We start from the raw sequence: 14,031 nt of genomic DNA on the forward strand, positions 1-14,031 counted from the left end.
GTTTCAAACAATTAAGTATATGTTTTCAAAATGCATACGGTCTCAAGTTCATTGCAAAGTGGTGTGTGTGATGCGCTGATGAAACCTGTCTACCGTTGCCTATGCATTTGCTGTTTGAGCTACTTTAGCAGCAGCTCTTGTGCTGTCTTGACAGATTTTCTGCTCAAAGGCTCTGTATCTGTACGCGTGTGATGAATAAGATACGTAACGAATATACTGTACGCGTGCCAATTTAATTCCATAACAGTATGCAAATTCACCTATAGACCGATAAGCACTATTTCGCAATGTGATTCTTTTCTTATTATCCAATAATTTTATTTTTCTGCATTTAAAAAAACCTTTATCTGCCAGAAGCCGGATACTACCAGTTAACGGAGACCCTGCTAGAGTTAGTCCAGAGTTAACTTACTGTATTACTGCTGCTGTTTTAATTATTTGTTACTTTTTTATTTTCTGCTTATCTATTTTGTTTACATTTATTTTCTTCTCAAAGCATTGTTGGTTAAGGGCTTGTAAGTAAGAATTTCACTAAGGTAACCTGTTGTAGTTGGCGCATGTGACAAATAAAATACAGTTTTGTTTGTGTATTTTGGCATAAAGACATCCAAATGACATACAATATACAGCCTACAGAGGTATCGCCATGGATTCATTGATTATCCAAGCCCAATATCACATTGCTATTGTTGGCTACCTTTTAAATGAACAGCAACCCAGCGTCTGCCCCTTCATGTCCTAGATTCCCCAGCTGCAGTCAGTGGAACTCTCGACGGGGTCAGTGGCTGATGTTTGTCGATCCTGTTGGAATGACAAACTGTTTCCTGGACATCTCTCCAGGACTCTGCATCTGAAATAGCACCCTATTCCCTATATATTACACTACTTTTGACCGGGCCTGCATATAGGGGAAAGGGTGACATTTTGGACTTGTCCCAGGAACGTTCCTTGATGTTGTATTATGTTTTTGTCTCCTCTCCTAGCGGGAAATCAAAGAGCCCAAGACCCTGCATATCTTTGGCAGTGTTCCCAAGATGGTTGGGTTAGAGATTGTACCAGCTGGTAAGGAACTTAGCTAGTATTTATTTGACTTCACTTACTCGGAGCAGATACTGCAACGACAAGTTCAGGGATTTTTCTACTTTTGAAACTGTTGGGCAGCCCGCCTCAACATTTTTTCGGGACGCTTAAGTCCAAACTTTTTATTTATTATTATTTATTTATAATTTTTTGAATAATTTGTAAATGCGTTTTCGGAATGTTAAAATACTTTCAGAGTAAACTTAAACCAGATATAAAGTATGTAGGAAATATAATGGCACTATACAGTGCATTCGGAAAGTATTCAGACTAGAGGTCGACCGATTAATCGGAATGGCCGATTTTAATTAGGGCCGATATCAAGTTTTCATAACAATCGGAAATCGGTATTTTTGGATGCCGATTTTGACTATTTAAAAAAAAATGTTTTTTTGTTATTTTTATCTTTTTAACAACATTATTTAACGAGGCAAGTCAGTTAAGAACACATTCTTATTTTCAATGACGGCCTAGGAACGGTGGGTTAACTGCCTCGTTCAGGGGCAGAACGACAGATTTTTACCTTGTCAGCTCAGGGGATTCAATCTTGCAACCTTACCGTTAACTAGTCCAACGCTCTAACCACCTGATTACATTGCACTCCACGAGGAGCCTGCCTGTTACGCGAATGCAGTAAGAAGCCAAGGTAAGTTGTTAGCTAGCATTAAACTTATCTTATAAAATCAATCAATCACTACTTATGGTTGATGGTGATGGTTGATGATATTACTAGTTTATCTAGCGTGTCCTGCGTTGCATATAATCGATGCGGTGCGCATTCGCGAAAAAGGTCTGTCGTTGCTCCAACGTGTACCTAACTATAAACATAAACGCCTTTCTTAAAATCAATACACAGAGGTATATATTTTTAAACCTGCATATTTAGCTAAAAGAAAGGTTAGCAGGCAATATTAACCAGGTGAAATTGTGTCACTTCTCTTGCGTTCATTGCATGCAGAGTCAGGGTATATGCAACAGTTTGGGCCGCCTGGCTCATTGCAAACTAATTTGCCAGAATTTTACGTAATTATGACAACATTGAAGGTTGTGCAATGTAACAGCAGTATTTAGACTTAGGGATGCCATCCATTAGATAAAATATGGAACGGTTCCGTATTTCACTGAAAGAATAAACGTCTTGTTTTCGAAATGATAGTTTCCGGATTTGACCACATTAATGACCTAAGGCTCGTATTTCTGTGTGTTATTATTATCATTAAGTCTATGATTTGATAGAGTAGTCTGACTGAGCGATGGTAGGCACCAGCAGGCTCGTAAGCACGCAATGCTTCAAGTATTGCACTGTTTATGACTTCAAGCCTATCTATTCCCGAGATTAGGCTGGTGTAACCGATGTGAAATGACTAGCTAGTTAGCGGAGTGCGCGCTAATAGCGTTTCAAACGTCACTCGCTCTGAGACTTGGAGTAGTTGTTCCCCTTGCTCTGTATGGGTAACGTTGCTTCGAGGGTGGCTGTTGTCGATGTGTTCCTGGTTTGAGCCCAGGTAGCGGCGAGGAGAGGGATGGAAGCTATACTGTTACACTGGCAATACTAAAGTGCCTTTTAAGAACATCCAATAGTCAAAGGTATATAAATACAAATGGTATAGAGAGATAGTCCTATAATTCCTATAATAACTACAACCTAAAACTTCTTACCTGGGAATATTGAAGACTCGTGTTAAAAGGAACCACCAGCTTTCAATTTCATATGTTCTCATGTTCTGAGCAAGGAACTGAAACGTTAGCTTTCTTACATAGCACATATTACACTTTTACTTTCTTCTCCAACACTTTTTTTTTTTTTGCATTATTTAAACCAAATTGAACATGTTTCATTATTTATTTGAGGCTAAATTGATTTTATTGATGTATTTATTATATTAAGTTAAAATAAGTGTTCATTCAGTGTTGTTGTAATTGTCATTATTACAAATATTGAAAAGAAATCAGCCGATTAATCGGTATCGGCTTTTTTTTGGGGTCCTCCAATAATCGGTATCGGTGTTGAAAAATCATAATCGGTCGACCTCTAATTCAGACACTTCACTTTTTCCATATTTTGTTACGTTTCAGCCTTATTATAAAATGAAAAATACGAAGAATAAAATATTGAGGAACTATAAAAATAATACCCATAATGACAATGCGAAAACAGGTTTTTAGAAATGTTTGCTTATTTATACAATTTTTAAAACATACGTTATTTACATAAGTATTCAGACCCTTTGCTATGAGACTTGACATTGAGCCCCTGTTTCCATTTATCATCCTTGAGATGTTTCTACAACTTGATTGGAGTCCACCTGTGGTAAATTTCATTGATTGGACAATAGCTGGAAAGGCACACACCGGTCTGTATAAGGCCCACAGTTGATGGTGCATGTCAGAGCAAAAACCAATCATGAGGTCAAAGGCAGTATTGGAAAAAGTACCCAATTGGCATACTTGAGTAAAAGGAAAACTTTTTTAAAAGAAAAATTACTCAAGTAAAAGTGGAAGTCATCAAGTAAAATACAACTTGAGTAAAAGTTTAAACGTGTATGTTTTTAAGTATACTTAAGTATCAAAAGTAAATGTAATTGCTAAAATATACTTAAGTATGAAAAGCATAAATCATTTCAAATTCTTTATATTAAGCAAACCAGACGGCACTATTTTCGTTTGAATTTACGGATAACCAGGAGCACACTCCAACACTAATTTACAAACGAAGCATTTGTGTTTAGTGAGTCTGACAGATCAGAGGCAGTAGGGATGACCAGGGAGGTTCTCTTGATAAGTGCGTGATTTGGACCATTTTCCTGTCCTGCTAAGCATTCCAAATGTAACGGGTACTTTTGGGTGTCAGGGAAAATCTAAGTAAAAAAGTAAATTTTCTTTTGGGATGTAGTAAAGTAAAACTAGTCAAAAATACACTGCTCAAAAAAATAAAGGGAACACTTAAACAACACAATGTAACTCCAAGTAAATCACACTTCTGTGAAATCAAACTGTCCACTTAGGAAGCAACACTGATTGACAATAAATTTCACATGCTGTTGTGCAAATGGAAAAGACAATAGGTGGAAATTATAGGCAATTAGCAAGACACCCCCAATAAAGGAGTGGTTCTGCAGGTGGAGACAACAGACCACTTCTCAGTTGCTATGCTTCCTGGCTGATGTTTTGGTCACTTTTGAATGCTGGCGGTCTTTCACTCTAGTGGTAGCATGAGACGGAGTCTACAACCACACAAGTGTCTCAGGTAGTGCAACTCATCCAGGATGACACATCAATGCGAGCTGTGGCAAGAAGGTTTGCTGTGTCTGTCAGCGTAGTGTCCAGAGCATGGAGGCACTACCAGGAGACAGGCCAGAACATCAGGAGACGTGGAGGAGGCCGTAGGAGGGCAACAACCCAGCAGCAGGACTGCTACCTCCGCCTTTGTGCAAGGAGGAGCAGGAGGAGCACTGCCAGAGCCCTGCAAAATGACATTCAGCAGGCCACAAATGTGCATGTGTCTGCTCAAACAATCAGAAACAGACTCCATGAGGGTGGTATGAGGGCCTGACGTCCACAGGTGGGGGTTGTGCTTACAGCCCAACACCGTGCAGGATGTTAGGCATTTGCCAGAGAACACCAAGATTGGCAAATTCGCCATTGGCGCCCTGTGCTCTTCACAGATGAAAGCAGGTTCACACTGAGCACGTGACAGAAGTGACAGAGTCTGGAGATGCTGTGGAGAACGTTCTGTTGCCTGAAACATCCTCCAGCATGACCAGTTTGGTGGTGGGTCAGTCATGGTGTGTGGTGGCATTTCTTTGGGGGGCCACACAGCCCTCCATGTGCTCGCCAGAGGTAGCCTGACTGTCATTAGGTACCAAGATGAGATCCTCAGACCCCTTGTGAGACCATATGCTGGTGCGGTTGGCCCTGGGTTCCTCCTAATGTAAGACAATGCTAGACCTCATGTGGCTGGAGTGTGTCAGCAGTTCCTGCAAGAGCAAGGCATTGATGCTATGGACTGGCTCGCCCGTTCCCCAGACCTGAATCCAATTGAGCACATCTGGGACATCAGGTCTCGCTCCATCCACCAACGCCACGTTGCACCACAGACTGTCCAGGAGTTGGCGGATGCTTTAGTCCAGGTCTGGGAGGAGATCCCTCAGGAGACCATCCGCCACCTCATCAGGAGCATGCCCAGGCGTTGTAGGGAGGTCATACAGGCACGTGGAGGCCACACACTACTAGGCCTCATTTTGACTTGTTTTAAGGACATTACATCAAAGTTGGATCAGCCTGTAGTGTGGTTTTCCACTTTAACTTTGAGTGTGACTCCAAATCAACCTCCATGGGTTGAAACATTTGATTTCCTCCATTGATAATTTCTGTGTGATTTTGTTGTCAGCACATTCAACTATGTAAAGAAAAGTATTTAATACAAATATTTCGTTCATTCAGATCTAGGATGTGTTATTTTAGGGTTCCCATTATTTTTTTGAGCAGTGTATAAAATACAGATACCCCAAAAACTACTTAGTAGTACTTTAAAATTAAACTTTTTCTGGTCAAAGGAATTGTCTGTAGGGCTCCAAGACAGGATTGTGTCGAGGCACAGATCTGGAGCATTGAAGATCCAAAAGTGGCCTCCATTATTCTTAAATGTTCTCTTGATAAGTGCATGAATTGGATCATTTTCCTGTCCTGCTAGGCATTCAACATGTAATATGTATGTATTTGGGTGTCAGGGTAAATGTATGGAGTAAAACGTACATTATTTTAATTAGGAGTGAAGTAAAAGTTGTCAAATATAAAAAGTACAGATACTCAAGTAAAAATACTTTAAAGTAGTACTTAACTAATTTACACCACTGGTGACCTCATCCATGAAGCTGGTTGAGAGAATGCCAAGAGTGTGCAAAGCTGTCATGAAGGCAAAGGGTGGCTATTTGAATCATCTTAAATATATTTTGATTTGTTAAACACCTTGTTTGGTTACTACATGATTCCATATCTTATTTCATAGTTTTTTTATGTCTTCACTATTATTCTACAATGTAGAAAATGATCAAAATGAAAACCCTTAAATGAGTAGGTATTCTAAAACTAGATTTGTATTCTTATTGTGCACAAGACAGCTGTTTGATTCACATGCCTCAGTGGACTAATCCATTGCAGAAGCCATAGGGATCCCGCAGTCCATCACTCTGACATTCTTCTGAAATTGTAAATGGTTATGTTATGTAAGAATAATGGTGCAACATTTGTGAACACTATTTGACTATGATAAATGTGTTTTCTCCCGGGCTGGATAGTTTTCTGTCTGTCGTTCTGAAGCAATCTTCAGTGCGTCGTTGAATTGGCACCTTTCCCTATATGTTGCTATGTGCATAATAGCGTAGTTAACCAGCATATTGGTGTTGTGAACTAAGAGGTGGAGGCAGCAGCGGAGTGAAGAGACGAGGAAACAATTTTTGCTCTAATTGACTATGAAAATTGAGGCAAGAGTAAACTCCAACTTAATTAGGCCTATAATCAATAGCATAACTGTTAAATGTGCCTTGTTTAAAAAAAAATCATCCATATATATCTACAGAAATAAGACAGATCCTGCTTCTGTTGCCTGTTTTGAGTGTCTTGTTTAATAGCCTACTGATTTCTGTGAGCACCTAGCCTCAAGCTACTGCAATATGTTTGGTAAAGCAATTTCTCAAATTCAGCTGTTGTAAACCTTTGCTATGCTGTAATACAAGTTTAAAAAAAAGAATTACATTGTTTTAACAGTCTCGGGTATGATTTAATTTAGTGTTTACAGTGTTCCAAACGGGCAGAACAATTTATATTGTAATCTAACAGCACCTGTTTGACACACACTACTCATGCAATGCTTGCTCCTATACCCTCCTTTTGTCTGGATCTCCAGTAGTTTCCACAACTAAGTCAAATGTCTTCCACAGATTCGACTTTCCCTTTCCCTCCTGAGCAACCAGTAAACATTCCCCCGTTTTCAAGTTTGTCCTCCACATCCATTTTGCTGTCAGTTTTTAACCAATTTGTTGATGTGATTATGATCGTCTATAGGTCAGGCCTATTGGCCATGTGGATGCAATGCATTGCGTAAACAGAGCAGGGGTTGATGGAATAGAGAGGGAATTGTTTTCCTAAACAATTTTGGTAACAGAAGTATTCAGTCAGAGGAACAAGTAAGACATTAAATGGCTGTAATTATGTTGCAGCTTCAGCACGGACAGCACGATGAACACTTGCTGTGCTGTAGTGCCTGCTCGCTGGAGAGGAGTGAGAACGTGTGCCAGTCACACAGGCGCACTCACAGTAATTTTCTTTAACGCAGCGTGGCCATTGGGATCCCTCTTGAGTCGTTTGTTATTTCAGTAGTGTGCTTAAAGCACCAGAGAAGCTCTGTGCATTTCATTCAAACAGGGTGTGTCTATACACGTAAAAATACACTGTTTTGTCTACCAATGGATTGGTTGAAAGAACAGACTACTCTCGGTGGACCAAGATTTTTCTATTATATCTAGTCATGTTGACATAAGATGATGAATACATCGAGCAATTATTTATATCTTGGCATGCTGTAAAATATTAGTTTTTTTTAACAGTTCCATTTGTTCATCCCTCATTACCTCAATTACTATGATACTCCCTTCACTGTTCATTGGCTGCACTAATTTCACTGTTTGTCTACATAACCTGGTTCAATCATTTACCATGCAACCCTGAAGAAGGCACTTTGTGCCGAAACGTTGGTTGCTATACCCATTAAATGTTTTGGAGCATAATTAGTGTGTAATGTTTTTTTCCTCTTTTTTTTTTTGGGGGGGGGGGGGGGATAAAAGTTGTGTAATGTCAATTTCCTCAGCTCGTTATTGGAACAATTCTATTCTCTTGTGTTACATGAGAAGAAGATGGGTTGAATAAGAAGCAGCGTCACCTGAAGGCCCAGGCCTTTGCCATTAAGATGCGACCACGCAAGGAGACCCTGGAGGTCAACTTTGTGAGTGTCACCAGTTAACTTCCTCATGTGTGTCTGTCTATTATTCTATAATCTAAATTTTGTAAGTGTGAGTTGATTTCCACTTTTTTTCTGTCTGTATTGTCCTGTTCTACTCACTTACAAATGAATCACTAGTTAGTTGCATGGACCACTTTTTGAATGTAATCATTTGACTGATTATTATTGTTCTGTATTTCCTGTTCTAGATCCCCCAGATTGACCTGTACATGTGCCTGATGTGTGGGCGAGGCGACGAGGAGGATCGCCTCCTGCTGTGTGACGGCTGTGATGATAGCTACCACACCTTCTGTCTGATTCCGCCCCTACAGGATGTCCCCAAGGGGGACTGGCGATGCCCCAAGTGTGTCGCTGAGGTATGGAGCTCTGGTGACTCTTCCACTACCCACTCCGAAGCCGATTCCTCACTTGAGAAACATACATGACAGCTGACTTGATGGAAGGTTTTTGCAGAAGTTGTTTGAGTTATAATTATGTCTTTATTGTGTCCCTTTTGGAAACATTGCGACAGGCAATGGAAGACTCACAATTACCTCTGCTGCAGAGGATAAGTTCAATAGAGTTACCTGCACCTCTGACTGCAGCCCATATAAATGCTTCACAGAGTTCATGTAACAGACATATCTCAACATCAACTGTTCAGAGGAGACTGCATTAATCAGGCCTTCATGGTCAAATTCTCACAAAGTCTCACAAATGTCTTTGTGAGACTCAGAGTAGGTGAACGGATGATCTCTGCATGTGGGGTTCTTACCGTGAAGGAGGAGGTGTGATGGTGTGGGAGTGCTTTGCTGGTGACACTGTCTGTGATTTATTTAGAATTCAAGGCACACTTAACCAACATGGCTACCACAGCATTCTGCAGCGATACGCCATCCAATCTGGTTTGTGCTTATTGGGACTGTCATTTGTTATTCAACAGTACTATGCCCCAACACCTCCAGGCTGTGTAAGGAATATTTGTCCAAGCGGGAGAGTGATGGAGTGCTGCATCAGATGACCTGGCCTCCACATTCACCCGACCTCAACCCAATTGAGATGGTTTGGGATGAGCTGAACCACAGAGTGAAGGAAAAGCATCCAACAAGTGCTCAGCATATGTCGGAACTCCTTCAAGACTGTTGAAAAAGCATTCCAGGAGTGTGCAAAGTGTGCAGAATCTCAAATATAAAATATATTTTGATTTGTTTAACACTTTTTATTTGTTTTGGATACTACCTGATTCCATGTTTTATTTCATAGTTTTGATGTATTCACTATTATTCTACAATGTAAAAAATAGTAAAAATAAAGAAAAACCCTTGAATGAGTAGGTGTCCAAACTTTTGCCTGGTTCTGTACATATCATGTTGAGGACTAAGGGATAGGATGATGTTTTGTCACTGGCCGTCTCACCCCGTTTCACCCTACAGGAGTGCAGTAAGCCGCGGGAGGCGTTTGGCTTTGAGCAAGCCGTGAGGGAGTACACCCTCCAGAGCTTTGGAGAGATGGCTGACCACTTCAAGTCAGACTACTTCAACATGCCCGTGCACGTACGTATCAAAATCAAACGGTCACCTTGAGTTATAGGCAAGAATCAAAAAACATCTATGCTTTTGGAATACATATGTTCAGGTTAGGTCTGTATCTCAAAATCAAGTCAGATGCTGTCGACCCACTTTCTTTGGGTGATGTTTTCATCCTTCATGTTTGAAGTTGAACATCTAACCTTTCTCTCCCACTAATGTCCAATCACATGTAAACAATGCATGTGTTTGTATTCTCCTTTCTCTGCACCCCCAGATGGTGCCGACAGAGCTGGTGGAGAAGGAGTTCTGGCGTCTGGTGAGCTCCATCGAGGAGGATGTCATTGTGGAGTATGGAGCTGACATCAGCTCTAAGGAGGTGGGCAGTGGCTTCCCTGTCAGGGACGGCAAGAGACGGCTGCTGGGAGACCAAGAGGTAACTGCACCAACTTGGACAAAGGACCCAGGCTCTTTCTCGTTAGTCTTTCGCCGCCTTTTCAAAACGCATTGGAGGTGAAGATCCGTTGTTCCTACATTCGGACCTTGTCCTCTAATGCCTTTTATGGAGTAGAGAGAGGACACAAGGGATCGTGCTAAGATTGAGAAAGAGCTACGGTATGAAATCCACGCCCTTAACGGCTTTTAAGTTACTTTTGACCAGTAAGTAACTTCCATCACCTCTGTCTTGTTCTTCTGTAGGAGTACGCCAACTCAGGCTGGAACCTGAACAACATGCCAGTTTTGGAGCAGTCGGTCCTTACCCACATAAACGTGGATATCTCTGGCATGAAGGTGCCCTGGCTCTACGTGGGCATGTGCTTCTCCTCATTCTGCTGGCACATCGAGGACCACTGGAGCTACTCCATCAACTTCCTGCACTGGTAAAGTAACAAACAGAAATGCCTTGTCCTAAATCGACCGCTTGCCCAAATATTGAGTAATACTGTTTATTTTAGTCCAAAGGACATACATAAAATTTCTTAACACAGTCCTCAGTGGGAAGAGACCGACAAACACATGTACTAAACAATGTAAACCATATACAATGTTGCAATGGGTCGTAGATACAATTGTACTCCCATCTTCATTCTTCTGACTGTCTTCTGTGCCTGTCTGCCCCTCTCCCTCTCTCTCTCTCTGCCCGTCTGTCTGCCCGTCTGTTCGTCTGAAAATGTAATTTATTGGCATGACGTAACAATGTAAATATTGCAAATGCTTATTTTGGATATTTACAATATGAAAAAAAATGAGAATCAAAATTGTCAATGGGACAACAGTAACAACAATAACCAAGGGTCAAAATAAACATACATTGAACAATAACAATAAACCTTGAATAAGGGTTTCAAATTTGGGGAAATGACACTCTAATTGTTTTATATTTTTCACATTTTGTCAGGAAATGCAGCTCTTTCTCAGGTTCTGCTGTTGTGCAGTGGCTGCACAGCCTTTCCTCTACATGGAGCCAGGTTTTCATGTGTCTACCCTTCTCAATGACAAGGCTGTGCTCACTGAGTCTGTACTTTGTCAAGGTTTTTCTAAGGTTTTGATCAGCAACCATGGTCAAATAGTTAGCCACAGTGTACTTTCGATTTAGGGCCAGATAGCACTGCATTTTGCTTTGTGCTTGTGTTTCCCAATAAGCAATGTAGTTTTGTTTTGACTGTGTAATAATTTGGTTTATTCTGATTGTTTGGATGTTCTGGTCCTGAGGCCTCAGTGTGTTAGTAGAACAGGTTTGTGAACTCAGCCCCAGGACCAGCTGGATGAGGGGACTGAGGCCTCAGTGTGTTAGTAGAACAGGTTTGTGAACTCAGCCCCAGGACCAGCTGGATGAGGGGACTGAGGCCTCAGTGTGTTAGTAGAACAGGTTTGTGAACTCAGCCCCAGGACCAGCTGGATGAGGGGACTGAGGCCTCAGTGTGTTAGTAGAACAGGTTTGTGAACTCAGCCCCAGGACCAGCTGGATGAGGGGACTGAGGCCTCAGTGTGTTATTAGAACAGGTTTGTGAACTCAGCCCCAGGACCAGCTGGATGAGAGGACTATTTTCTTTGCTCAGCTCTTGGTATTGCAGGGTTGGTAGTGATATGAGAGGGGGTCACTGTATTGTAGATGTTTCCAAAACTTATTTGCTCTTTTTTTAGTTTTATTATTAGTGGATATTGGCCTAATTCTGCCCTGCATGCATTGTTTGTAGTTTTCCTCTGGACATGTAGTAGAATCTTATAGTACTCTGCATGCAGGTTTTCAATGGGGTGTTTGTCCCATTTGATGAAATCGTGTTTTGCAAGTGGACCCCCACACCTTGCTGCCATAAAGTGCAATTGGTTCAATGACATTCAATTAGTTTTAGCAAAATTTTAATAGGTATTTCAATTTGAATTGGCTTTTTAATGGCGTAGAATTCCCTTTGTGCTTTCTCAGTTCATTCACTGCCTCATTAAGATGTCCAGTTGAGCTTATTTTTAAACCTAAGTATTTGTAGTGTGTGCAGTACTTTAAATATTTTGTACCAATTGAGGACTGGCTCTGGATCTTCTCTGGAAAATCATTATTTTTGTCTTTTTGGAGTTTACTGCCAGGGCCAAGGTCTGGCAGTACTGCTCTAGCAGATCCAGGCTCTGCTGTAGGCCATGTGCTGTTCTTAAAGATTGGGGTTATGAGTCCTTGATTCCTCGGGGCAAAACCCCGAGGACTAACTGTTCAGATTATTATTATTATTATTTTTTTGTAAGCAGTTTTTTTCTGGATCAAACGCGCTTTATAAATGGACATTTTGGATATATATGGACGGAATTACTCAAATAAAATGACCAATTGTGATGTTTATGGGACATATTGGAGTGCCAACAAAAGAAGCTTGTCAAAGGTAATGCATGTTTTATATTTTATTTCAGCGTTTTGTGTAGCGCCTGCAGGGTTGAAATATGCTAGCTCCTTTGTTCACTACTGGTGCAGATGGTGCAGGCTATCAGATAATAGCTTCTTATGCTTTTGCCAAAAAGCATTTTTAAAATCTGACATGTTGGCTGGATTCACAACGAGTGTAGCTTTAATTGAGTATTTTACATGTGTGATTTAATGAAAGTTTGAATTTTATAGCATTTTATTTGAATCTGGCGCTCTGCATTCTCCCTGTCAATTGGCCAGTTGAGACATTTGCGTCCCGCCTATCCCTAAGAGGTTTTAATATAGCCAATTAAAATGTTGCACTAGTGAGTTTGAGCATCTCATTTAGGATGCCATCAGGTCTGCATGCTTTTCTAAATTTGAGGGCCTGAAGTTTCTTAGAGCTCCTGGTCAGTAATTCAATAAAAATAAAATCTTTCTCGGTCTTTCTCGGTCTGTCTCTCTGTCGGTCTCTGTCTCTCTCTCATTGAAATTCAAGGTGCTTTATTGGCATGAAAAACATTGTCATTATTTCCAAAGCAACAACTTATACAATATACATTGTAATACAATTATAAACAATAACAAATAATATAAAACAGTAAATAATAATACAAAATAAAATACAAAAATAACAATATAGTAGAAATGTAATAAATATGAAAAGCTAAACATGGAAAATGAAACTATAACTAAATAACTATCATCTTCACCATTACATCAGTACTACAACTATCTTCATCATTACTACTACTACTACTACCACCACCATCACTAAACTGCTATCATTACCATCACCCTACCACTCATACCACTACTATTTGGAATGATAAACAACAATAATACTAATAATAAGTAAGTTACTGCTTACTATGCAGATGTTATTATTCAGTGTCCCTCAGGCTATGGCAAGCAAATGCATATTTGGATGCAAGAGAAGCCATTGCTCCTTCGCACATGAGTATTTTGAGTTTTTCCTCTGGGTTTAATAAGTTAAATTTTGGATTAAATGTCGCCATTTCTGTGAATAATGAATCTCTTTGTGAGGAATATTTATCACAGTAAAGGAGAAAGTGCATCTCTGTCTCTACCTCCCCTGTCATGCAGTTATCACATACACGCTCCTCTTTGGGTAGCCATGTCTTTTTATATCTGCCAATTGATGGTCACTCATCCTGTACTTGGTAAGGGTCTGTCTCTGATTCGTGTCTCTGACAGAGTAGAGATAATCAGCCAATTCATATTCTCTGTTTAGGGTCAGATAGCAATTTAGTACGCTTTGGGTTTTGTTTCGTTTTTCCACTGTTGTAAATATGAGTCCTTTGATTGGTTCCATGATTTTGTTTATTGGAATTCTTTCTTTTGAAGCACTGCTGGTGTCAGCTTGGTTGGTTAGGTCCAACATCAGCTGACTGAGAGGGCTCGTTTCTGAGCTCACCTCTTGGGTTTTAAGTGCTTAAAATTGCATACTTGAATTCGGATTTGAATTTAGATGTAGCCAAAAATGTAATGTTCTTTTCTGTATTTTCATTACTACT

General features: G+C 40.4%; 1 protein-coding gene across 7 annotated transcripts in view; it reads left to right on the top strand.

The window, feature by feature from the left end:
* The window catches only part of LOC110490148 (lysine-specific demethylase 5A), a 43,953-nt gene that overhangs the window by 7,272 nt on the left and 22,650 nt on the right, over positions 1-14,031 (top strand). For 5 of the 7 annotated variants that reach the window (XM_021563348.2, XM_036944442.1, XM_021563352.2 and 2 more), the window contains exons 6-11: positions 984-1,062; positions 7,986-8,080; positions 8,287-8,454; positions 9,511-9,630; positions 9,881-10,039; positions 10,303-10,484. In XM_021563348.2, coding sequence (XP_021419023.2) covers positions 984-1,062; positions 7,986-8,080; positions 8,287-8,454; positions 9,511-9,630; positions 9,881-10,039; positions 10,303-10,484 — 803 coding nt within the window. The remainder of the gene's footprint in view (positions 1-983; positions 1,063-7,985; positions 8,081-8,286; positions 8,455-9,510; positions 9,631-9,880; positions 10,040-10,302; positions 10,485-14,031) is intronic. The other 2 variants (XM_021563349.2, XM_021563351.2) reach the window with 1 other exon arrangement.

This window comes from Oncorhynchus mykiss, chromosome 15 (genome assembly GCF_013265735.2).
Source record: "Oncorhynchus mykiss isolate Arlee chromosome 15, USDA_OmykA_1.1, whole genome shotgun sequence".
Taxonomy (NCBI): Eukaryota; Metazoa; Chordata; class Actinopteri; order Salmoniformes; family Salmonidae; genus Oncorhynchus; species Oncorhynchus mykiss.